General features: G+C 41.7%; 1 protein-coding gene across 2 annotated transcripts; it reads left to right on the top strand.

Annotated features, from left to right (window-relative positions):
* The first annotated feature begins 4,334 nt into the window (after window positions 1-4,334).
* Window positions 4,335-25,654, top strand: TMEM26 (transmembrane protein 26). Of its 2 annotated transcripts, XM_074959952.1 has the most exons (6): window positions 4,335-4,681; window positions 10,798-10,876; window positions 20,680-20,796; window positions 21,321-21,541; window positions 22,764-22,840; window positions 25,086-25,654. In XM_074959952.1, exons 1-6 carry the CDS (start codon window positions 4,491-4,493, stop codon window positions 25,499-25,501), a joined length of 1,101 nt encoding a protein of 366 aa, XP_074816053.1. In that variant the 5' UTR covers window positions 4,335-4,490; the 3' UTR covers window positions 25,502-25,654. The 2 variants fall into 2 exon arrangements, with proteins under 2 accessions (XP_074816053.1, XP_074816054.1); XM_074959953.1 differs by lacking the exon at window positions 20,680-20,796.
* Window positions 25,655-25,983: the final 329 nt, after the last annotated feature.

The raw sequence follows: 25,983 nt of genomic DNA, 5'->3' as shown, positions 1-25,983 counted from the left end.
ATGGTTTCCTAAAGTCACCCACCATTTTGAGGGGAACAGTGCTGAAACTGCAGGTAATAGATACAGACAAGAGGGATAAAAAGGCATAATATTGACAGCAAAGGATGAAGTGAAACACAGAGACAAAAGGTATCGAAAGGGGAGGAGAAGCTGATGGAAGATATAGGGAAGGGGAGTGCAAAGGAAGTGGGAAGTGCGTGGCAGGAAGGAGAATAGATAAGAATGGTGAATTAGAGAATTGGAGAGGAAAGAACAAGAGAGAGGAAGATCTAATGAGAAAGATGGGGAAAATTTCTAATGCTGGTGAAGTAAACAGCCACTTGCTCAGAAATTAAAGGAAGGAAAACAATATATCAGAGGTGCCTCATTGCAGTAACTGTTTACTGCAGCTGAGAATGAAGAATTCCTCTCAAGTGAATTAAGGGAACAGATATAGAAAGCTTCTCCCCCTCCACCTCTAGCCTGTCAAACTGCATTGGTTTTATCAGAAAGCTCCTGTTGAGCCCATCTGGTTGATGAACATTCTTATCAACTAGCAAATATAAATGACTTATGGGAATAATATTTCAATGTATAATGACACGGCTATATCTAGGATTCTTTGAAGATCTGTGTTATTAAATATTAAATATCAAAGCTGTAAATTATAGTAGCAGCTTTATATTACTAAATTAAATTCAAACAAAACCTAATTTCCTTAATCATTGACTATAATCCTCCAGGAACATATGCTATTAATTCAGTTACAAATGGCACAGAAATTGTATGACTTCAGTTAAGTTTTTTTATATCAAATTCTAATCCAGGGCAGAGTCTTCAGTAAATCTCCTAGAGGGAATGTAATGCTTCTGCAATCATATTGGCTCTTTAGTGGAGAGCTAATCTTTTTATACTCTGTTTTTTCACTCCTTTAGCCATTTCCCTCACTTTCTTACTATGCTGCTATATTCTACTGTATACCATGTTTATAGAGATCTGGCTTTTTCCACACTCTTATTTGATCACTGAGGGTCAAGATTTTTCTTACTCGAAAATTGGATCAATTATTGTTTTTTAATACAAAATTGAATAATTCTGCATTCATTTGAAGATATACTTTAACTACCACATGTTGGGTTTGTTTGGTTTTGATTTTTCATTAGGACACTCACAATTGTTCAGTTTGTAGCTAAATATTTGGTAAACAGGCTGATTTCCTCTTCAAGCTTCCCCTTGGGGAAAAAAATCACAGACTTCATGTAAACAGACAGCTTCCAGAGTGGCTAAAGAATGTTGGTCAGATCATAAACAACAACTAGGAAAAGGTCATTAGAATTTCTGGGAGCCTATTGGCTTCTCCAGTACACTTTATTCCAGATCAGAAGGATCGACATATTTTTAAATCGACTGTAGTATATCAAGTGACAGTTGCTGATATTTACACATGGCCCAGGACAGATAATTTACTGGGCAATATGGGGCCAGCCAAGAAATTGTTCATCATTTACCTCATTATGAGGTATTGATAGGGTCCTTTGGCAGAAAGATGACTGAAAAAGGGAAAGAACAACCTATATTATACATCAGTCTGAAAGTACTGCCTCGAGAGAGAGCCTATGTCATGGTGGAGAAAGTGTGCCTTACTGTTATGGGGAAGAGATTTTGAGGTAGCAGTTGACCAAAATCCCTTAGCATGAATGGGGCTAATGCCAAATAACTGTAGTGAAGTATTGCCTTACAGTGATACTCTTTCAGGATATTTCAATGCAGTGGGAAGAGAAATGCTAATATCAAGGGGCTTTTGAAAAATAGGCACCGTAATGCTTCAACTTCATGTGATATTTTTATTTGACTGTGTGGGTACCCTGTACACAGCAAAACAATGACTCCAGTTACAAGGGCATACAGAGAGAACCAATGTTATTGGTGATATGCTCACCTTGCAAAACAAAATTGCACCACAACTAACAAAAAGCATTTCTCCAAGATCTAACTACCTAGACATTCAGTTAAGCAAAACTTGAAAGTCGGTATGGTAACTACTAATAATACTATGGACACTCGACAGCTTTGGATGCAAGACAAACAAAAATATAATGATATGTGAGCTTAGCTCTGGAAAGTGTTGTGGGATGTTTGGTTGGCTGCATGGCCTCACCATGGTGACCAGGTGTGCAAGTATGGACTGAAACTTTTGGTTGGTATTCAAAGCTAGTGAGGTCAATCTAGAGTTGAAATCTGTCTGATAAAGAAAAAAATGTCAGCTAAAAAATTAGAATCCCATTGTAAACAGGCTTCTTTCCCAGCTCACTCTAAAGCAAAGTCCAAACACTGTGCAGGTTCAAAACTTGCCCCTTTCTGGGCTTTTGTTAAGAATGAAATTGACAGTAAGATACAGTGCAGCTCAAAACTTCTCCTCAGGCCTGGTAGTTTCCGGAGTTCCTATTTCAGGACTGCTCAGCCTACACCACAGATCCTCTCCTACCTCCCTTATATCTAGATGAAGTAACATGCTATCTGCCTCAGTGGGTCAGCAGAACCCAGTTAAATCATTCTGAGCAGGAATACCACCTGTTAACGATTTCATGTACACACTGCCAGCCCATTACATTCATACAGTGTCCTTGTATGGGTTCGCCCTGGGCTACTTTAGAGGTTAGGTTTGTTCTTGTTAAACATCAGCTTCAGTGCATGAACTAACACCCTCCAGATTCAAAGTGGAAGGGGGGTTATAGGCTAGAGCATTACAGTGGTGGGCTCTTGATTGAAATTAATTTCCCTCTCAGTCTCAGTTGTTTTTGTTGACCCCAAAGGCACATTGCAAAGCCCATCTATTTACTCAGGCATTTCCTGAGTGGGTGCTTTAAGTGGTGGAAGTGGCTTCTTTGTTTTTCTTTAGGCAGGAGAATTTTAGTATTATTGACCTTTCCTCCCCCTTCTTCCCCCAGTTCTCGATATTTGTTCTTTCTATCTGACATTTTTGTAAGGGCACCTAGCAACTGCGATTGGCACACATTATACAACTATCTAAAATAACAGGATTAACCTTTAAGAGACTTCAAGCAGCTTTTGTAAGCTATAAAGCTGTTTCTAACCAAATTGCGTTCTACCTCTCAAAAACCAGATCATCTGGAGAGTCCATAAAAGACTTTTTTTCTGCCACAGTAAAATCTAAGAGAAAAAGTATCCTTCAGAGCTACAAATTCCAGGGTCCTTCCAATGAAATAACATGCCTTGACAGAATATTCTCTTTATTTATTCAACATTATTTGTAGTCTCCTTGTGATTCATATGGTTTTGGTTGGGATTTTTTTGCGGGGGGTGGAGGGTAGTATCAGTGCATGCTCTGATGTCTTATGCTGAAAGAATCCAATGCTCTGAATTAAACATACACACGCACGTACACACACACACACACACACCACTGCTCTGGTAAGAGTCACAAACTGTTGCAAAATGTTTGCTGACGTCTAGAGGAACACAGGATATGTAAAATCATCAGATAAGCTAAAGAGTCAGACCATTAGGGAATCAGAACAAACTACAATGGACCCAAGTCTCTGCTTTCATGCTGCAGTTTTACGCTCAAGTGTCTCAGTTGAAATCACTGAAGTCACATGGGTGTAAAACTGGACCACAATGATTCAGTCTAATGTTTAGCTTTCTTTTGGGAAACTTTTCTTGCGTGTTATGCAGTGTAAATAAAATTATTCTCTATAATAGAGAAAGTTTACCATGTACATTAAAACCACTTCACTTTACATACTATTTCTATGGAAGTTCAAGGAACAAGCAAAAGCAAGGATATTCATAGTTAACTGGCACAACATTCAGACTTTTGTGTATTTTTCTATTTCTCCCTAATGGCATGAGGTAAGGCTAGAAAGTCAGCCCAGATTTTAGCTTGAGTTCTGTATATTCTTCCTTTAGCTGCTTTGTCAGCGTGCTGAAATTGAGAGTGCTGAAATTATTTTGCTAAAGCAATGTTTATCAGGAAAGAGGGTGGGGGGCGGGTTGTACAACTCCAACTATAGAAGGTGATTCAACTGGTAATTTTTCTAACGTCTTTTGCCCTTTGATATAAATGAAACAACAGCAGCAAATGGAGAAAAGGGATGAAAGCAAAGGGATGAAAAAAAAAACCCATCAGATGCAAATCTCTAACTTTTCTAGTCACTGACTGGAGGATGGGGGTGGACGGGAGAAAGGAATCCTTTATGTGCCTGTGACTCAATGAGATCAGCCAGTGCTGTGTGGAGTCCTGCATTGGACAGCACTATAGTTTAAAAGCCTGGTTTTGATTTTTTTTAAAGAGTTTTCAGGAAGTCTGGGGGAGGGGCAATGCAGTTTTTTTGTTATACTGGGCCCCTTTGTCGAGATGGAACAAGAGGAAAGGTCTATCTGCTTGTGGTGCATACACATATCAGCTATTCCCAGGGAAACTTCCCATCGCCTGTAAAAGGCACTGGGCCCCCGCAGTACTGGGAGAGGGGGTGGGGGGCCAGCTGAGAATGGAGCTGCTAGTGCTGCTCAATGCCCTGGTTACAAGGCTGCTCTTTGTTCTACACTCTCTGATCGGGGTTTGGAGGGTGACTGAAGTGAAGAAGGAACCCAAGTTCTGGCTACTGGCATTGCTCAACCTCCTCCTGTGCCTGGAAACTGGGCTCACCCTCAAGTTTAAGCAAGGCAAAGGCTACAAATGGTGAGCATATCCCTTTGGCTCCTTCAGGGTGTCTTTTGGCTCTTTGCATGTACACTTATTGCAGATCTGAGGCTCACTGTAGCTGGGCTGCTATTTTATTTCAGAGCTGAGACTCACTTTAACTCTGCTACATAAGCTGTTCTTGCTTTGTCTGTGTTGAGATTTCAGAAATATTTGCATCAATTGCTACAGTAGGTTTATAGATGGGATTTGGGGGGGCAGTAGGGTTCTGGACAAGCCACTGCAAAATCCCAAAGAGCTTTTTAAAAGGGTAGTTTTGCATCAGACTCTTTGGAGATCAAACTTTTCTCAGGGAAAGCATTGGAAAATGTGAGTTTCATGCAAGGCATTTTTGTTCTAGTGCTGCTGATCTAGAGTGCTGAAATAGCTAGGAAGAAAAACTACATAACTCCTTTAGATTTTGCTATAATCTGCACAGATAGAAAATCTGGGTGCTTTTTGAGCAACAGCTTGTCAGGTAGCAACTGTGCAAGGGGCAAAAATCCCAGAGAAAGCAGGCTGCTCCATGCTATAGTTCCAGCAACTTCCTCCTTCTGCTAGTCTCACTGATAGCCACAGTTTTCCTGGAACATTATTCCTCATCAGTGCTGGCTGCAACAATGATTACCCTGAACTGACAATCAACAAATAAAGATGTGTACAAGCCACTGGCTTGGTATGCTGTAGATTCTGCTCAGTATTTCAGTTTCTAATCGGTCTGAAGTTAAATATGGGAGCTACTGCATTGAAAATGTTTCAATATAAATGAATGTGGGTGAGAGACAAAGATTCCTTAAAAACATACCACAGTTTGCCCAAGGACGAGGGTTTTACATGTGTTTAGAAAGTGCTCATACAAACAGGATGACTTTGCTTCTGTCCATATCCCATGTGATTCATTAATCTAAAGCAGGGGTGGGCAAACGTTTTGGCCCGAGGGCCACATCTGGATGCGGAAATTGCATGTAGGGCTGGAGCAGGGGGTTGGGGTGTGGAAGCGGGTGCGGTGTGCAGGAAGGGGCTCAGGGCAAGGGGGTTGGGGTGCAGAGAGTGGGAGGGGGCTCAGGGCAGGGGTGCAGAGAGGAGTGTGGGAGGGGGCTCAGGGCAGGGGGTTTGGGTGCAGGAGGGGTGCGGGCTCCGGCCTGGTGCTGCTTACCTGGAGCGGCTCCGGGGTGGCAGCAGTGCACACCGGGGCCAGGGCAGGCTCCCTGCCTGCTCTGGCCCAGCACCAGTCCCGGAAGAGGCCAGCACCACATCCCTGTGCCCCCTGGGGTAAGGCAGGGCAGAGGGCTCCACACGCTGCCCTCGCCTGCGAGTACCTCCCCCGAAGCTCCCATTGGCTGCGGTTCCCCATTCCCGGCCAATGGGAGCTGTGGGGGGCGGTGCCTGCAGGCGAGGGCAGCATGCGAAGCCCTCTGCCCCTCTCCTCCCGCCCCCAGGGCCACAGGGACGTGGTGCCAGCCACTTCCAGGAGTGCTGCGGGGCCCATGGGCCATAGGGGTGGCAATCCCGTGGGCAGGATCCAAAGTCCTGACAGGCTGGATTTGGCCTGTGGGCCGTAGTTTGCCCACCCCTGATCTAAAGAGTGAGCCAAATCAACAGCTCTGTATAAGCAGAGGTAAAAGTTTTTGCATCTGCCAGTATTATTATGGATCTTCCATGTGTAGAAACTCAAGCCACATGTCCCTGAAAGTAAATAAACAGGTAAAAAAAAAAAGAAAGATAGTTTTATGATAATAAATGCTGACACCATTGTGTGAAATGTTATAAAAGTCCAAAATATTATTGTGAGGCAAGCCACAAAATTTTCACAGTCTAAACTCAAATATCCTCCTAGCACTAATATATCAGATATACTAGTTGTTTTCCATTTTATACCTGCTTCATGTTTCTAGGGTGGAAATTAGAACTACTTCACTCTCAAGATATGACTACACTTCCATCAGTCTTCTAGCTGCATCTATACCAGGGATTAAGTTGACCTAACGACAGTGCTTGGGGCACAAAATTTTTCCCAGCCCTGAGGGACATAGCTAGGTTTATCTATTTTTTAAAGTGTAGACCAGGCCTTATTTTGCTCTCTTCTGAAATGATCTAACTTAAAAAAAAAATTGAATCAATGACATTGAAATGAAGTAAAAAAAAATACATTTAAAAAACCAAGGAGTAACTGGGTAGTTTTGAAGGCAGTAGCATCAGGCGTTTGATTGAGCCATTTTATAGCAGTTCAGAAAACTGGTACTTTTCTCTGGCAGCTCTCTCTTGCTCCAGAAAATAAACTTTAGTTTAGCCCCTATGCCCAAAATCTTTAGCCCTTATAGCTGCAAAAATAATCCTTCTAACTTTTAAAATGTAAATTAGTGGAGTGATGTCTGCAGAAATCCTGAAACAATAGCTCTGCTCGCCTCAATCCGTGTTAACTATGAAATCTAACAATGATAATTTAAGTGTGAACATTGTTAACTATTTCACTGCTGACCAAAGCGTCAAAGAAAAAAAAAGGAACTGGTCATATTATGAAGATCTGCACACAATCGCATTCTGATGTCACAAGGGGGTAGAGCTCAGACTGTGGGTGGAGCAGCTGGACTGACTGCAAGCCAAAACCTGAGCAGCTGTAGCAAGACCACTTAAATTGCAGAGCAACAGAAGGTGAGGGGCTATCACCACAAAATCAATTTGAGCGAAAAAAGGCTGCTTTAAGGAAATACCTTAACAAAAGTGTAGTAGAGGGGCTAATGTTTCCTATTATACCTGTGAACATCTTTAATTTTGCTGTCACATCATCATGGAGAAAAGACAGTTAAGGCTGTTTCAAGCAGTTTCATGTGACTTCAGGATTTAGTGATCAGGAGTAATGATAACCAAGTAAGTTTCCTCAGGCTTCTCCTTCACCCATGAAGTCAAGGGGAGTTTTGTCATTAATTTTAATGGGAGTAGGATTAGATTCCTAGGGTTGGAATCAGTGCCCACGGAAGTCAGTGAAAAGACTCCAATCCCTTCATGAGGCTTTGGATCAGGCTCATTCAAAACATCGGACCTAACTCCTGGACCAAAAAATGACTATGAAGAAAGTATTGACTTGCATTTTACTGGGAAACCGTAGCAACAAACACAAGAACCAAAAAAGGGAGAAGTGTGCGTAGACGGTATGATAAAATTCCTCAGCGTTCTTGGAAAACATGGCCAGCTCAAGAAGCTGAATGCCACAAGTGTCAAAGCAAGCAGAGGTGACACAAAGTGAAAGACAAAACAGAGAGATCCACAACAAACAAGAAAAGGAGAATTTGTGGCACCTTAGAGACTAACAAATTTGAGCATAAGCTTTCGTGAGCTACAGCTCACTTCATCGGATGCATTCCAGTGGAAAATACAGTGGGGAGATTTATATACATAGAGAACATGAAACAATGGGTGTTACCATACACATTGTAACAAGAGAGTGATCACTTAAGGTGAACTATTACCAGCAGGAGAGCGGGGGGAGAGGGGGGTGTGGGAAACCTTTTGTAGTGATAAATCAAGCTGGGCCATTTCCAGCAGTTGACAGGAACGTCTGATGAACAGTGGGGAGTGGAGGGGGGGGAATAAACATGGGGAAATAGTTTTACTTTGTGTAATGACCCATCCACTCCCAGTTTCTATTCAAGCCTAAGTTAATTGTATCCAGTTTGCAAATTAAATTCCAATTCAGCAGTCTCTCGCTGGAGTCTGTTTTTGAAGGTTTTTTGTTGAAGAATTGCAACTTTTAGGTCTGTAATCGAGTGACCAAAGAGATTGAATTGTTCTCCAACTGGTTTTTGAATAATTCTTGACGTCTGATTTGTGTCCATTTATTCTTTTACGTAGAGACTATCCAGTTTGACCAATGTACATGGCAGAGGGGCATTGCTGGCACATGATGGCATATATCACATTGGTGGATGTGCAGGTGAATGAGCCTTTGATAGTGTGGCTGATGTGATTAGGCCCTATGATGGTGTCCCCTGAATAGATATGTGGACACAGTTGGCACCAGGCTTTGTTGCAAGGATAGGTTCCTGGGTTAGTGGTTCTGTTGTGTGGTTGCTGGTGAGTATTTGCTTCAGGTTGTCGGGCTGTCTGTAAGCAAGGATGGGCCTGTCTCCCAAGATCTGAGAGAGTGATGGATTGTCCTTCAGGATAGGTTGTAGATCCTCGATGATGCGTTGGAGAGGTTTTAGTTGGGGGCTGAATGCGATGGCTAGTGGCGTTCTGTTATTTTCTTTGTTGAGCCTGTCCTGTAGTAGGTAACTTCTGGCTCTGCCAATCTGTTTCTTCACTTCAGCAGGTGGGTACTGTAGTTGTAAGAATGCTTGATAGAGATCTTGTAGGTGTTTTTCTCTGTCTAAGGGGTTGGAGCAAATGCGGTTGTATGTTAGAGCTTGGCTGTAGACAGTGGATCGTGTGGTGTGATCTGGGTGAAAGCTGGAGGCATGTAGGTAGGAATAGCGGTCAGTGGGTTTCCGGTATAGGGTGGTGTTTATGTGACCATCGCTTATTAGCATTGTAGTGTCCAGGAAGTGGATCTCTTGTGTGGACTGGTCCAGGCTGAGGTTGATGGTGGGATGGAAATTGTTGAAATCATGGTGGAATTCCTCAAGGCCTTCTTTTCCATGGGTCCAGATGATGAAGATGTCATCAGTGTAGCGCAAGTAGAGTAGGGGCATTAGGGGACGAGAGCTGAAGAAGTGTCGTTCTAAGTCAGCCATAAAAACGTTGGCATACTGTGGGGCCATGCGGGTACCCGTAGCAGTGCCGCTGCTTTGAAGGTATACATTGTCCCCAAATGTGAAATAGTTATGGGTGAGGACAAAGTCACAAAGTTCAGCCACCAGGTTTGCCATGACATGTTCGGGCATACTGTTCCTGATGGCTTGTAGTCCAACTTTGTGTGGAATGTTGGTGTAGAGGGCTTCTACATCCATAGTGGCCAGGATGGTGTTTTCAGAAAGATCACCGATGGATTGTAGTTTCCTCAGGAAGTCAGTGGTGTCTCGAAGATAGCTGGGAGTGCTGGTAGCGTAGGGCCCGAGGAGGGAGTCTACATAGCCAGACAATCCTGCTGTCAGGGTGCCAATGCCTGAGATGATGGGGTGTCCAGGATTTCCAGGTTTATGGATCTTGGGTAGCAGATAGAATACCCCTGGTCGGGGTTCCAGGGGTGTGTCTGTGCGGATTTGTTCTTGTACTTTTTCAGGGAGTTTCTTGAGCAAATGGTGTAGGTTTTTTTGGTAACCCTCAGTGAGATCAGAGGTAATGGCTTGTAGAAAGTGGTGTTGGAGAGCTGCCTAGCAGCCTCTTGTTCATATTCCGACCTATTCATGATGACGACAGCACCTCCTTTGTCAGCCTTTTTGATTATGATGTCAGAGTTGTTTCTGAGGCTGTGGATGGCATTGTGTTCTGCACGGCTGAGGTTATGGGGCAAGTGATGCTGCTTTTCCACAATTTCAGCCTGTGAACGTCGGCAGAAGCACTATGTAGATGTAACAAACAAGGTTACAGAACTTTCTGTGTAAGTGACATGCATATCTGGCCAGTATCTTTATAAACAGTTTTAGTCCATGTTGAAGGTTTCTTTGGGGAGGAAACATTTGTTTTGGTTCAGGATATTTCTACCCTTGTACTTACACAGGTGTAAAAGTAGTTTGAGATCAGTCCGTGTGTAACTCAGTGGAGTGACTCCTGATTTACACCAATGGTTGAGATCAGAAAGAGAGACTTCAGCAAGAGATTTTTATATACTCACTTCCATGCAGAACTGAGTGGGCAAAATACATGAATTAAAAGAGAAACTTTCATTTTGTTTTTGAAAAAGGTTTTTAACCTAATCTTTGAGAAGTTTACTAGTAAACCAGTATTAAGACATACATGTATTGATTGCATTAGGAATTCAGTGAGAATGGCAGCTGTTAAAGTGTTGGTTGCAGTTACCCCTCTCTTTTGTATTCCATATGGCAGAACTCACAAAACACTTATTAAATACAGTTCACACTGAAAAGTAACATTCTGAATGTTCCACTCAGAAAATAGTAGGATATATGTGGTGCTCATACAGTGTTGTAACCTAAGCTATCTTTTCGTTTTCTTCACAGGTTTTCTCCAGCAATATTTTTATATCTGATTAGCACAGTACCATCATTATGGCTACTGGAAACTCATCGTGAAACTCAGGTATTTCTTGTGGTCCTTGAAGGAAATATCTGGAAACTGATTCCTTTATTCATAGTCTGCCAGGTCTTATTCCTATTCTTCATTCCATTTTCTGGTGACTCTACCAATCCAGCTCCAACTCTAGTAACATCTTTTGGTAATGTTGAATTGGCAGCACTTCATTAAATTTGATTTAATGAAACTCACTACTTGCCAGGCTGACTGAGACCAATCTCTTTGGTATTCTGCTGATGGGAATGGGACTGGAAGTCTCAAGATAAATGATATACAGCCATGCACCTCTAGGTTACTGGTCTGAGCCCAACTTAGGCTGGCAATGGCATTACTGTCAGATAGCTGCTTGGTGGCTTAGGTAAAATACAGTACTGGTTCCAGTCCAGTTCTTAGCAGTCAGGTACCATGGTCCTACCTAAGTCAAGGTTGAGGCATATTTGCCCACTACTGTTAGGAAGATTACATAGTAACTACCAACCCAGTACTCCTGATGGATGATATTCACCCCCTATGTCCCACTTTATCCCTATTTGAGGGTTTAAGTAGAGTTAAGTGATGCATAGGCCTCCTGCTGGCCCTCTGACCAGAGATGTACTGACTTCTGTGCTCTCTGATTAAATAATGGAGCCAGTCTCCAGAGCTACTACACATGTGATGAAGCAGACAGGGACAGGGCCTGCCTGCAGGAAAGCTGGAGTCTAGTCCTAGCTCTGCTGTTGATTCCCTTTGTGACTTTTGGAAAGCCACTTTTATCTATGCTTTATTTTCTCTTTTTAAAAAAAAGGATACTTATACTTACCCCTTTTTGTAAAACATTTTGAAATCCCTGGATTAAAGGTGTTCTATTAAGGCTAACTCCTCTTGTTATTCATGAGGATTATGAGAACGTTACATTTCAAGAGTGGAATCCTCAGCTGCACCAAGGAAGAGCTAGGGGTAGTTGTGAGTGGGTGGGGGAAGCTGCAAATGAGTCAACTGCAGCTTTCCAATCCTAAAGCCAATTATATGCCAGCTCCAGCCCTAGTCAGTATAGAGCAGCATTAAGGTTCCCTCTTATCCTTGGTGCACCCCCTATGCCAGGTAGGGGGGGAACAACAGAGCATAGAACAAGGCTAAATCAGCCAGCTCTTAATCAGCGGATGATTCCTCAGTGTTGGATGATTGTCATCTCCCCACTTAGAGCATATTTAAGTCCCCTTAGCACTGCCAGAGTGGCACAATGGGGCTTAGCATGGATCAGGATTTAGCCCCAAGAGTTGCATTAGAACGTCCTCAGAAGAGCCTGAGAGGATTGTTAACAGAAAGCAATAGAAAGAAAATGAATAAGTTTGATTAATCAAACACAGAGCCTCATTTTCTCCTCTGAAACATTGTTAGATCACAGAGAAACGTTATCAAATATTCAAAATTGCATTTGCACTGAGATTGCCTGAGGCTCTTTCTAAACACAGAAGCAAGAATTTATTGTCTTCATGTTTGGCACATCTTCCTAAACATTTGTGAACAGGTAAAGTGGATATTGAGAACATTTGTAATCGTTAACTCTGGGCTAAGAAACAGGCTAATTCTGTAGTCAAAGGCAGGAGATTATGTCCCAGAATGATGTTACAACATGGCATACTTTGTATTTTATTGATATACTGCTCCTCTGAATTAAAGTGGGAGTATATCAAGTAAATAGTTCAGGTTATTCTTGAAGAGAAGGATAGAGGATTCTGAAAGTACATATGACCTAATGGATTCAAACCAAGACCTCAGGGAAGGACATCAGTCTTGTTAATAATTAGGCCAAAATGTAGCACCCAGTCACAAGTGCTACTCTTAATAATAAAATATCTTGTGCCTTTTCTTAATAAAAGGAAAAAGACCAGGCAATTGTGCAACAACTATAGCACATTTATTGAATACACAATAAAAAGGTTTTGTGGTAACTGAGGCAGTAAATACTATTAAAGATTTTGCTCTCAGATTGAATCCCTGAAAGTAAACATTAGCCCTTCCCCCCAAAAAGTGGTAATTATTTAGGGCATAATTTAATATGTACTCCCCTAGCACTGAAGAGCATGCAAGTTTTGCTTCCATAAATATCACAGGAATGAGCATAAGTAATATATACACACACACGTATATATATCAGATATGTGAAATATCGACAGTGCCTTGTATTATTTAAAGCTGCGGTTCTCAAACTTTTTTTTTCCCCACTGACCCCTTGAAAATTGCTGAGGGTCATGGCAGACCACTTAATGATCTTTCCAAATGTTGTTTGAACCATTAGCTAACTATTGTAAAGCGCTTTGGATAAAAGTGCTATATATATTTAAAAAAAAACCTTAATGATAGATGTTTTTTTATTCTAGAAATAAAAGCCCACAACTCATATTTTAATATCAGTAGTCTTACCTGCCTAATGTGATGGATGTGCCCTCTCTCCCCCGTCACGGCAGCCACAGAGCTGAGGCTGGGAAGGAGGAGGGTCTCTCCCTCTCTCCCCCACCTCAGCAGCCCATGAGCTGAGGCTGGGAAGGAGGGGGGGTCTCTCCCCAGCAGCCACAGCCCTGGAGCTGGGGAAAGTTGCCTCTTTCTCTGGCCACTGCAGCCCTGCACACCCCAAATTCCCCCCACCCCCTCTTCTCACCCCACTGCCCCCTCTTTCCTCCCAAGGCCACCACCTCACCTTATATGTGTGTCTTCTCCAGGGTCCAGGCACCTAATTAGTGGAGCCACACCTGCGAGCACTATTTTTTTGTGTGCAGCCGCCCAGGCATGCACCTTACAGGGAACTATCTGCAGAACACCTGAATGGAGCTCACCGACCACAGTTTGAGGACCTCTGATTTAAAGCATGTTGGGATGCACTTTTTTAATAGAGGGTTATGGTATAAAGTCAGATTGAACTATGTTGAGTAAAAAAAATTAGTCAGTAAAATCAGTGAATTAAATAGCAAGGTAGAAAACTGACAAATATTATAATCTGTAAAAACACAGATTTGAGACATTCCTGTTTTCTTCCTAAAGCTTAAGGTCCCAATTGAGCAAGCCACATTAGAATGTGTTTAAGTGCTGTGCTGAATAGAGAATGACTTAAGTATATGCTTAACTTTATACACATGCTTCAATGCTTTGAATCAGGCTCACAGAGAGCTCACTCATACTCCACGTGTACTTGAGCAACAGCCAGGTTAAAGGTAAATTTCCATTCAGTACAAAAGAAGTTACAAGATGTGCCAACCAAATATTTATTTTAAACAACCCTGAACAGTTTAAGAAGCAACCTAAATCCACCCCACGGACAGAACTAGTGCTTTGTACTACATATGGGCAAAGTTTTGTGGATGAATAATGTGTTTATTAAAAAACGCAGCTTTGGGGTGACAAACTATTTGCAAATTTGGGTAGAATATGGCAAATAATTTCAGATGAAAAAAAATGAAAAAAGTGTCAAAACATTTTGTTTTAGCTTTTTTGATATGAAACATTTTCACTTTTCATTTTGAAGTGATATTTCAGTAGAAGTTTAGCTAGATTTATCTTTAAGAAGGGGTAAAAAACACCCAAAATCTAAACAAAAGAAAAATGTAATTTGGGGGGGGTTTTTTGTTGTGGCAAGAAAAAAAATCTAAAAGTTCAATTTTGAGTTAACCTGAAATGAATTTTTTATTTTGGATTTTTCAGTTTGGCCACCAAACTAAGAAAACAATTGTTTGCTCAGCTCTACTCTGTATATTTAAGTATGATTTTAATGCTAGATCCAACTTGATATATCATCCTACTAATAAAGTAAATGTTTGTTTTTCATCACTTGCCCTGACATTTTTGCGGGAGACAAAAGACTATATTTAAACAAGTCTCCTCCCTTATGTCATGGGTAGGGCCCTATCAAATTCGTGGCTGTGAAAAACGCATCGTGGACCATGAAATCTGGTCTTTTGTGTACTTTTACCCTCTCCTATACAGCTTTCGCAGGGGAGACCAGCATTTCTCAAACTGGGGGTCCAGACCCAAAAGGAGTTGCAGGGCGGGAGGGAGGGGGGAGGAGTCGCCGCATGATTATTATAGGGCGGTCATGGTATTGCCATCCTTACTTCTGCACTCGTGCACTGCCTTCAGCGCTGGGTGGCCGGAGAGTGGCAGCTGCTGGCCAGGCACCCAGCTCTAAAGGCAGCACAGAAGTAATGGTGGCAATACCACGACCCACCCCTCCAATAACCTTGCGACCCCCCCCCCACCACAACCCTCTTTTGGGTCGGGACCCCTATAGTTACAACACCATGAAATTTCCGATTTAAATATTTGAAATCATGAAATTTGCAATTTTTCAAAATCCTATGACCTTGAAATTGACCAAAATGGACCATGAATTTGGTAGGGCCCTAGTCACGGTCCAGCTTCTCTTCACGTTTAATCCTGCAAGCAAGTCATAGTGCAGAATTGGCAGCATCACATGTATTTCCATAGCAGCAGACTATGAAGGTCTCCAGCGTCAACTTCATTCTTTACAGTATAGCCCCGTAGGTATGTCTGTTGCTTCAGGGGGCCCAATCCTGTGAGGTACTGAGCACTCCCTTGGAGTTTTCAAAACTCTCAACTCCCACAGAAGTCAGTGGCAATTGAGGGTACTCTGCCCCTTGTAGCAGTGGGTCCAGAATAGAGTTGGTCAAATGACACTGTGAAAAGTTTATTAGTTGGCCCTTAATTCCATTTGCAAACTGTCTGCAATCCCAAAAGGAATTTTCTGAATTAGTCTATAGGGTTTTTACAAGCTGTAGGAATTGCTCCTTGCAGTATTAAAATCTAGAATTTGGCCTATAACTGATCACGATATGGTTTCTGTTCCTTGATTGGATCACTTAATGTTTATAAATACAGTAGAACCTCAGAGTTATGAGCTGACCGGTCAACCACACACCTCATTTGGAACTGGAAGTACATAATCAGGCAGCAGCAGAGACCAAAAAAAGCAGCAGCAGCAAATATAGTACAGTACTGTGTTAAATGTAAACTACTAAAATAATAAAGGGAAAGCAGCATTTTTCTTCTGCATAGTAAAGTTCAAAGCTGTATTAAGTCAACATTCAGTTGTAAACTTTTGAAAGAACAACCATAACGTTTTGTTCAGAGTTACGAACAACCTCCATTCCCGAGGTGTTCGTAACTCTGAGGTTTGACTGTAGGAAAAACATGTGAAGAAATCATAGGGATGTTGAATCTCATTTTAGGAAGAAAAAAAAGTAGGAAATAAGTTAGCCAAGGAAGTTTGAGGGTTTTAAAAATTTCTTCCTATCCTTTTTGCACAATAAAGAGAATTACATCTAGCTACGTATATAGATCCAATACTGAAAAATAGTTGAGTTCCTTCCTGACAGAGAAAGAAAGATGTAAGCCAGATTTATTCACTGCCTGCCAGGCTTTACATTCAATTTTCTCTTTTTCCTGACATTTCACCAATTGCAGCAGGAGTTTCCCACTAAATAAGTGTCATATTCCCACTAAATAATTGCATGTATATAGTGGATAGATGGGCTGGGCGAATAGCTCTGGCGCCAATGCTCCCATTCACGCTTGTACGTACTTTGTAAAATGAACAGCTCTTCCCCAAACTTCCATGTGAACACACACCAGTTTCGTAAATATTCCCAGAGAACTGAGCCAGAAGAAGACACAAATGTAATCAAATCAGGACTCAGACTAAATGAACATATTAACAAATATAGTTGTCCACTATTTGCTCACATCTAGTCCAGAATATGGACTAAGGAGTGCAAGTCAGGGCAGAATTCTTCAGAAGGAGAAGTCTAGCACTGCGGGAGAAAAGCTCACATTAAAACACAAATAGCTTTACAAATAGAAAGAGGGACCCAGATCGATACGGACAGAGTAAGTTGCTTTTGCATGTATGGTCTGTTTCCTCATCCCTACCCCAATATGACAGTTCTCACCTTACTCGCCAGGCTGCAGTTTGATGGTGCCAGGAGCTGCTGAGATACCTTCTAGGGTGGGGGGAGAGGGAGGAGCTCTCTCAAGTGGGAACAGCTGAGGCAGTGTTCCACATGTTCCCTCTCCTTTTCCTCCCCACTTTCCTTCACTGTGGTGGGGCTGCTGCTGCTTCTTATCCTCCCATCACTTCCTTCCACCTTCTGCATCTGAGCCTGGGTTCTGGGCCTGTCCCACCTACTGCGCTGCGTGTCATGTACATGGCAGGTTGCTGGGCTGCTCCTAGCAGCCCAGGCTCCTGTACCAGATACAGACTGAGCTTCCTTCTCAGAGCTACACACCAGATGCGTTCAGGACAAGATCCTTTAATGTTCTGCCAGGTATGGCTGAAGTTAGCTTAGATAAGATATTTTACACACTGTGCCACCTAGCGGCTGAACAGTGTACTACAGTTTAGTATTCCACTACAATTCAGGGTGGCGGTATGGCTCTGTGATTGGCTCCCATTTGGTGACAATGCAGAGTGAAGACATTGATACAGCTTTCTGTCCAGATGGGGCAGCCACTGTGGGCTCCCTGTTTCAGCCCTCCCCTTAATGTACATGCTGGATCTCTGGTGATGGAGTCTGGCAGGGATTTTTCCCACATGGCAAAACTGGCAAAGTGCTGGGTGGGTTTTTCACCCTCCACCTGGCATCCAAGAGGTCTGGGCTCAGGGGTTACATTACACTTGGTGCATCTTTAGCAGTTCTAGTGCCATAGATAAATTAAAAATAGTCTGATTCAAGCTCCCTGTAACCCAGTGGGTTGCTTGGGCATTGACCCTGAGCACAGTCATGCATAGTGGGGTTTGCCTCTATGTCCTGCATAGTTTGTGGCTCCTACCCCAAGTGGGAGGAAGGAAGTGTGTTGTGACTCTGGTTTCTAGTCACCATTCCTTGGCAAGCATGAGGGTGTAGAGGGGGCATGGCCTTCACACTCACCCTCAGGTTATAGTCCCACCCAGGCCAGTGGTGTCTGTTGAGATGTGTACTGAAACAACCCTCCCAGGTACTTTGGAGTCATTAACCCAATTAGACAATAGCTTTAAATAAAATTGCAGCCTCCTCATTTAACCACATTGTGTTCGTGTCTCATTGTTTTGTTCATGTCACATGTCCACAGTAATACCTCTGTCTACCTTCCTTCTCATAAGATACAAAACATCCATGGTTCTTTTCCCTTGTTTATGTTAAACTCTCTCCCTGTGAAACTCCCCACCCCTATCCCACCACAAATAATCCAAACAGCTAACCTAAGAGCTTTTTTCTGAATTTCCAGGTTATTGGGGAAGGGGCTCTATTTACAGCATTTGTCCACAATTACTGCACAGTGGTACCTGAGGTGCTTCACTTATGCTTCATTCTCAGTAAAGGGGAAAAGTGGAACCTCAAATTCAGGTATTTTTTGGAAGATGTTGCCTTCGTACTAGCATATAGATCCCTAGCACTCCCTGGAAAACGGTCTGTTTGGTGCAGAAAAAGTTATGGTGGGATTCTTATTTAGGCAACTAACTTCCATTAAAATCAATGGGAGTTAGGTGCTTACTGTACATACCTTTGTGAATCCCACTCTTAACTCCTACACTGATGCGATGAGCATGCTAGAAAACAATCATCCGGGCCTGTCTGGCAGAAATATGATGGGATTAAAGTCTTCAATAACTGAGGAGTTTGATTTTCTAATTAGCTTTGTTTTTGAGTAGAATGAAATGAGATGCTTAGGGATTGTTAGGAAGATAGATTTTTAAAATCATATCCAGTCTGCTCCAGGGACAATAATAAGAGTCACTGAATATCTGCTCCCTGCATCATAGTAGTTTCTTTAGTCACCCCAGCCCCATGCAATGAAGATTTGTTTACTGAAGTTCAGTAACTTCAAGGTTTTTTTGTCTTCATTACATTCTGTCAGAGCTGTATGTGCTCAAAGAGTGCAAAGAGGTGCTTTTCTGCTCTAAGGGGATACACAGCAGCACATAGCTTTGTTTCTTAATTAGTCCTGACATTTCACCAATTACAGCAGGAGTTTCCTTGGAAGATAGAAATAAATAGCCTCTTGCCAGAAAAAATGGTTTATCTTTTCTTCCTCTGAGGGATCTTATGGAAGGAGAAATGAAACAACCAGAATAATTACAGACAGGTCCCCTGGATAAGAGAAAGTTGTCTTGAAAATAGTCTCGTCCCCCCACCCCGGCCCCAAAAGCATAGGCCACACCTGTCTTCAGATTAGAATGCAGCTGTCAGCCTTAACCCTGATTTACCTTCTAATCAGAGGGAGCCTGACTGGATATTTTTGGAACCACTGGTGGCATATTACAGAGAGCTACAGCATACTGCATTATGAAGTGAAGTCAAAACTTTACAGAGGTTTCCCTACCATATAGCAAATGGTGTTGAGTCCAGTTCTAGAGTGAAATTCACCTCAGCACTAGACCCATGCACCACTTAAGTCTTCAAAATGGGGAATGCTCTGTCAGCCCCCAGAACAATGGGAGAATTTCACCGTTAGTGAACAGATATTTTTCTACATACCCAATGATTATGGGGTAAATAAAAAATTCCTAATTCAGTAAAAAGTCTTTTTTTCTACCCATTGCAGACACCCAGAAATCTATCCCTCCACGATAACGCTGGATTTTGCACCCATGCATGGAAGGTGGCCATATGTTGTATCAAACTAGGTTGCAAGGTGTCATTTTTGCAGTATTTGAATGCTCTCCTGGACAATGAAACTACAGAGAATGGAGCCAAATTTTGCTTACACTGGTGTAAATCGGAAGTAATACTACTGACATCAGTTACATTACTCCAGATGTAAAGTAGTGCAAATGAGCAGAACTGGACCAATAAAGTTAGGCACACAAACCCACTAAGATCATACAAATCCTATATCAGACATATTTGATTCTGCTAAAATATACTGGCAGTTACTAGAAAATTCAACAACACACACAATATAGAAAATCTACAATACTCTGTTTTACAAAACTGAGTAGTAATTTAGGGGCTCCCTAGCAGGTCCCTTCAAACTTATGTGAATTATGAAATAAATGAACTAATAGGATGGCACTATTGATAATCACAGAGAAAGCCACAGAACTCATAGTCCTAAAGGGAAAATGATAGTTGTACTGAAATCCCTTCCCTTTCTAAATGATATTGCATTGGAGTTTTCTGATGCAGAAAGAGAAAATGGTCAGGCTTATAGTACACAAGGGGGCGGGGGGAAAGGAACCAGTGGTTGTGGCAGTAAATGGATACCTGTCATTTTTCTCTTGTTTCTAATATGTTTATTAAAATAGGCTAATAAAAAGGCAGTTGACTAGATTCTGAACAAAAATGTTTACTGTACTACTAGAACTCTGCTGCAGTGTCTGGATCCTACACTCACACTGTATTTACTAATCCAGCAAGTCAGCGTCAAACGTCAGAAGTAAAACTAAGTGCAGTACAGTGTTGGCATTACATAGTATTTTAATACATGAACAGGTAGAACCACAGGCTCTCTCAGAGCTAGTTGGCTTGGAATTCACAGCACACCATCACAGGAGGTTGGGCTTCAGGAGTGACATCCATTGTGGGCTTGCTGAGACTGGGATCAACATGCAAATGAGGCTCAAGTTCTGCAAATGGGGTGAGCAAGTGGCATCTTACAGTTTGCTGCTGGAGTATAATGCAAGTACGGCGAAGGCAACAGGAATGGGAAATTGGGAGATTAAATGTTGGAATGGAAGGAAGGAGATGTCTGTCTAGGATGAAGTTGTTGGGTGAAAATTCAAGAATTCTCCTCCAGCCCCATGATGTTTTCTAAGTGTATGATGTTTGTGTTTATTATAGTTTTGCAATAATGAAACTGAACAAACATGGGAGAGTATCAGCAACAGAGAAGACTTCAATCAATTAAAAGAGAGCACTCCCAAAAATGAGGGAGCAGATCATCACATAATTGAGTCGGTGGGATACCTTTCTCTACTCAATCTATAGACCTTATGATATATAGGGGCACACAGATAAGATAGCACTTTTTGGGTCTATGTAGTGAACCTCCCTTGCACAGGACAGTTTTGCAAAGTGGTGTGATGAAAATTGTCATTTATAGAAAGGGATTGGTGTAGATGGTGCTTGTGCTCTAAATGTTGTTGCTAGGATTGGTCTGAGTCTGAAGGGATTTCCTTCCTCCCCAAGAATGACAAAATTGAGTTCAACAATTTTGGAGTTACGGTGGAGCAAAGTATAACAGTTAAGTGAACAATGAGACAAGGGAAGAAAAAGAAAGAGATAAATCAACTCAGTCTGGCAGTCCATTGAGTGAGTCACACCAGCAGCATGAACGGGTTTGCTTTAATTCTGCTTGAAGAAAGAGCTAACATGATCAGTTGAATTGAAGGTGCATTCAGTGGAGATAAGTTTTTATAGCTAGATCATCTCATGTTCCTATCGTTACATTATTTTTCTTGTTGTTTTGGTCTTTGCAATAGGCTAGAGTTTTTGTCTCCCAGCTCTCCACAGTGTGCGAAACTGTATGGACGCTAGGACTCCACCAGACTTTTCTACTACTACTAATAATAGGGAGATGGCTTCTTCCCATTGGTGGTGAAATCACCCGTGATCAGTTGTCACAGCTGCTGCTTATGTTTGTGGGAACTGCAGCAGACATACTTGAATTCACTAGCGAGACTTTGGAAGTAGAAAATGTAAGGTAAGTAATATTTCCTGAAGTACATCATTTGTATCCAAGGTTATACTGAAGACTTTCTTGTTCCATTTCAAGTTTTGTAATCTGTGTGAATTTGGGGTTGCTGCAACTGGATTATTCAGAGATGTCAAGAGATGGCTACTGTCTAGGACTTTTTATCTTCTTCTGCGCCTCCATGGAGGTGACAAGTAGCTCCCATCCGCTTCATAGGACGTTATTCATAATGAAACATGTCACATTCATCAAAAGGAAAGGACTCAAACAACCAGGAAAATGGAGTAACTAGCACACACTGTTTACAATACATACAATTAGAGCTACTCCAACTATTTATTACAAACAGAGCCTCTCCTTTGGTTAGTGATTTGTTCACAAGCTAATCTTGATTGTCTTGTAAATCAGATGCTTTTCAGACTGTACGTTGTTTGCAAACAGTTTGCCGTGGCTATTCATTATCCAAGTTGCATGTTCGGTTACCTGATATGGTTTCTCCCTGAGTGGGTGACAAGGTTTTAAAATAGGAGAGGAGAGAGTAATCTGCTTCCAATGTGAATTTTCAGATGAATAATAATTAGCATGATTTAGAAACATCTTCAGAGATACTCAGTTATCTGAATTTTCATAAAGAATGTGACCCCACAAATAATGGGGAACTGAACTTGGCACTTTTGTCCCTGAAAATATCCATACATTATTCTTTTTTCACTATTCAACTAAGCTGTACCTGTAACAGAAAACTTATTTAACAACAGGGCAGGCTCTCCCTACGTAACAAAGATGGTTCAAGCTCAACGAAGATGTGAAATCACCAGAAGGGTAGGGCATCTTCTCCTCATTGAACCTCAGAATTTATTTCCATACTCTGATCACTCTTGAGTTTTAACTCTGAGGTTTGGTCTAAATCACACAGCTCAAGCAGGTGGAAAATGCAAACCAACTGTAGGGATTCCCACCAGGAGTTGCCCCAGGTTTCTCCAGAATTCCACTGGAATGACACATGAACCCACTAGCTGTACTGTTGGGCTCCAAATCCTTTTAAAAGTGACAGTGTTCTAAATTGTTTGGGGGTTCATTTAATTAGTTAGGTTTCAGAGTAACAGCCATGTTAGTCTGTATTCGCAAAAAGAAAAGGAGGACTTGTGGCACCTTAGAGACTAACCAATTTATTTGAGCATGAGTTTTCGTGAGCTACAGCTCACTTACTCACTTTTTTGTTTGTTTTTAGGCATAACCATGCTCTTGTTTATGCAATTCTTTGTGTGTGGACTTGGAGTATGTTGCAGTTTCCACTTGATCTTGCAGGTTAGTATCAGCAAAACAGCTTTTTCAGAGATGAGCATGTCTCAGGGCTGTGCACACGTACAGCACTATGTGAGTGAAAGCAAACACCACTGCCAAAGACTATGCTGTGGGCTTTTGGTCGGCAATTCACATCATAAAGACAATGATGCGTTATTCGAAGGAAGCTCAGCATCAGCATAGAAAAATAAGTATGCTTTCTTTTGAAGGAAGATTTATTTCAAGCTGAACTGTGATCTCTTTAATATACACTGTTTGTTTCCAGGCAAACTGGAATTGCTGCTGAATGTGTTAAATAGGAGCATCTGCTGTGATTGTGTCATTATAATGGAAAAATTGACAGAACCTTAATTATAAACCCTGGGGCTAGAGCCACTCCTGGAACTAGGCTGGCTCCCACTGGGGTAGACGATGGCAAAGAGCCCCTGAGTTGGGATGTCCTCTTCTTAACATAAGGCCGGAATAGCCCATAAAGTGGATATGGTTGACTGAGAAAAGGGCGTGGCCAGACACTCCCCCACTCGGTGGCTCCAGTCCACAGAGCTTCTCTGGAAACCATAAAAGTATTACGCTGCTCATCCTTGGCTTGAACACCAAGGAAAGGAGGTAGTAGAAACATCATAAATGGTCCTACCTCAGGGTGATTTTATCCTCTTGCAGAGAGGGCTTTTCTGGTGCAGGGAGGCATAATGGACATCTCCCTATATCAGCATCTATTATTCTGACCCCTCTTTTCTGGGAGTCTACAATTCAGCTGCATCTCATGTATACCATCAGCTCAAGCAGGAATTATTTTCAACAGGTTTTTATATAAAATTGATAAAATAGCTCAATCAGTTTTTTCTTCTGGGACTTTTTCTGGAGCCATTTTCTTACAAAGGATATTAGGCTTTTTTAAATATTAAGGTTGAGGCAATATTTCCATGTTTTAATGTTTCATTTTAACAGCTCGATGCTACAGATTGATGCAGGAGCTTTTAAGATGTGTCACATTCAGATTTGCAGATACAGATTTGCTAACAATGTATTCTTTCAAAAATAAATACCACTCTAGTTCAAGAAAGCATTCAAATACCCTTAAAGGATCATAGCATTAATTTAAATGAAGCAACATGTATTCCAGGTTTTTCCTTGTCATTGCTATTCTGTTTCTTTCCCTACATTTCACAGTGGAAAATTAAAGGAAAGAGTATATGTATGCTCTTTAAAATATTTACCATATGTGACAATTCTATTTAAGAAGGTAAGTTTGTAACGATCACACCTCTGTACAGCTGTTTGAGTGAGACACAAAATATTTACTTTTTACGGCTGCACCACTGTGCTTTGTAACAAAGGGCTATGTCAGTGCTGCACATGACATTCAGCTGCATCAAGGCAGGGTGTTTCAAGATGATGCACAAGTGCATAGAAAATTCAGCAACTGCATGCAGAAACTTTTGTTTCTCTAACGAATTCAAATGAAGTGCTCCGCTGTTCTAAGAGGTTTGCTTTCCATTCTTGACCGAATTATTTACATCCAAAGAGACAAACAATACAGTTCTTCTACTGAATGTGTCATGATTTATGATACTAATTAAATCTAAAAATTATGCAATCTAAACAAAATAACCTAATTTCAGCGGTAAGTTTTTCATGTTAGACAACCATATTTATCATGAGTGACCCCTAGATATTATCTTGCCTTGCAGGTGCAATATCACTGTAAGCATTTTAAGTTAGCTAGCGAGACGTTTTCATCAGGTTAAGGAAGACTCGTGCATACAAGTTAAGATATACCCATGTGATTTAGTACCCATAAAACCAGAAATAGATAGCAATGACTAGAGTCATTCATACTGTTTGTAAGCACTGTACATACCTCCCATCCTGTATATCCTAACCCTAACATACAAGGCCGGCTGTGTGAGCCATGTGCCATCACTGAAAGGAGGTTACTGGTCATATCAAATCTGTATGGTGGGTGTGTGATGTGGACAAGTGTCCAACAAGGACGGAGTGAGACCATATTGTTTTCAAGCCCTATTCAGCAAAGCACTTAAGCGTATACTTAACTGTAAGTACATTCTTAAGAGGGAAGTACATGATTTGCTGTATCAAGCCCTGGGCATACTTTATTTTGAACCTGGACCTGCAGGATTGATAGTTTAGTGCACTAATAATCTACTCTACCTCTGAGCTGCCCTTTCAGCCTTTCATGTCTAGGTTTCAGAGTGCTACATTAACACAGAATGTCTTTTATTTACAGTGCAACATATTGGCTGTAAACTATCTGTGTCATCTACGAGAGTCCCCACTTTACTGCTGTGCAGACACAGTGCAGACCTGTGGAACATTGGAATCAGCCTCTTCATACAAGATGGCCCTTTCCTCGTTTTACGTTTGATACTGATGAGCTATTTTAAAGTAATCAATCAGATGCTGGTGTTTTTCACAGCTAAGAATATCTTAGTTGTGATGTTACAACTGTACCGTCTAATAGTGCTATCGTTAGACTTCCGTGCTTTCCTGCAGTATCCACCAAGCAGCCGGATAGGAGGAGTGAGCTGCTGCCCATGTGAGCCTAATGATACCACTCTCCCACCCAGCGACTCGGATACTGATATGAGAGAATGCACTGCCATTCCTCTGGAGGATTCGCCAATCCCATCAGAATATCAGTGAACTCAGCTGTTTATTCACTGCAACACCGTCTGTTTCCTGTGGCCTTTTGGAAGGGTTTGGCCTGTTTGTATTATCGTGGTTCTTACTCATCTCCCTTCCACCACAAAATGAAGTTTTGTTCTAAAAACCAGAAGACTTTGAAGCGATGTCACAGAAAGGAGACCTTTTTGATCCTATTGATTTGGGGCGGGGGGGGGGGGGCTCTACTACATCCTTATTATATTTATCCAGCGGGATTAGGTAGGTGTAGTTTATAGAACTACAAGATTTGAAGTTGTATGTGATGCATTAACAAACTTGGTTACTGTCTTTGGAGGCATTATGTTAAAGAATGTGCTCAGATGTATTTGTGCAGAAGGACAGACATATCAGGACAGTTACCTGAAATTGGGGAGCCTGTAACTTTGCTTCAGTTGACAGGCTGTAAAAACAGTGTGGTGAATGATATATCACAGAATTACTTCAGCAATGGCAATTGCATA

This window comes from Natator depressus, chromosome 7 (genome assembly GCF_965152275.1).
Source record: "Natator depressus isolate rNatDep1 chromosome 7, rNatDep2.hap1, whole genome shotgun sequence".
NCBI lineage: Eukaryota > Metazoa > Chordata > Testudines > Cheloniidae > Natator > Natator depressus.
This window is presented reverse-complemented; position numbering and strand designations above follow the sequence as displayed.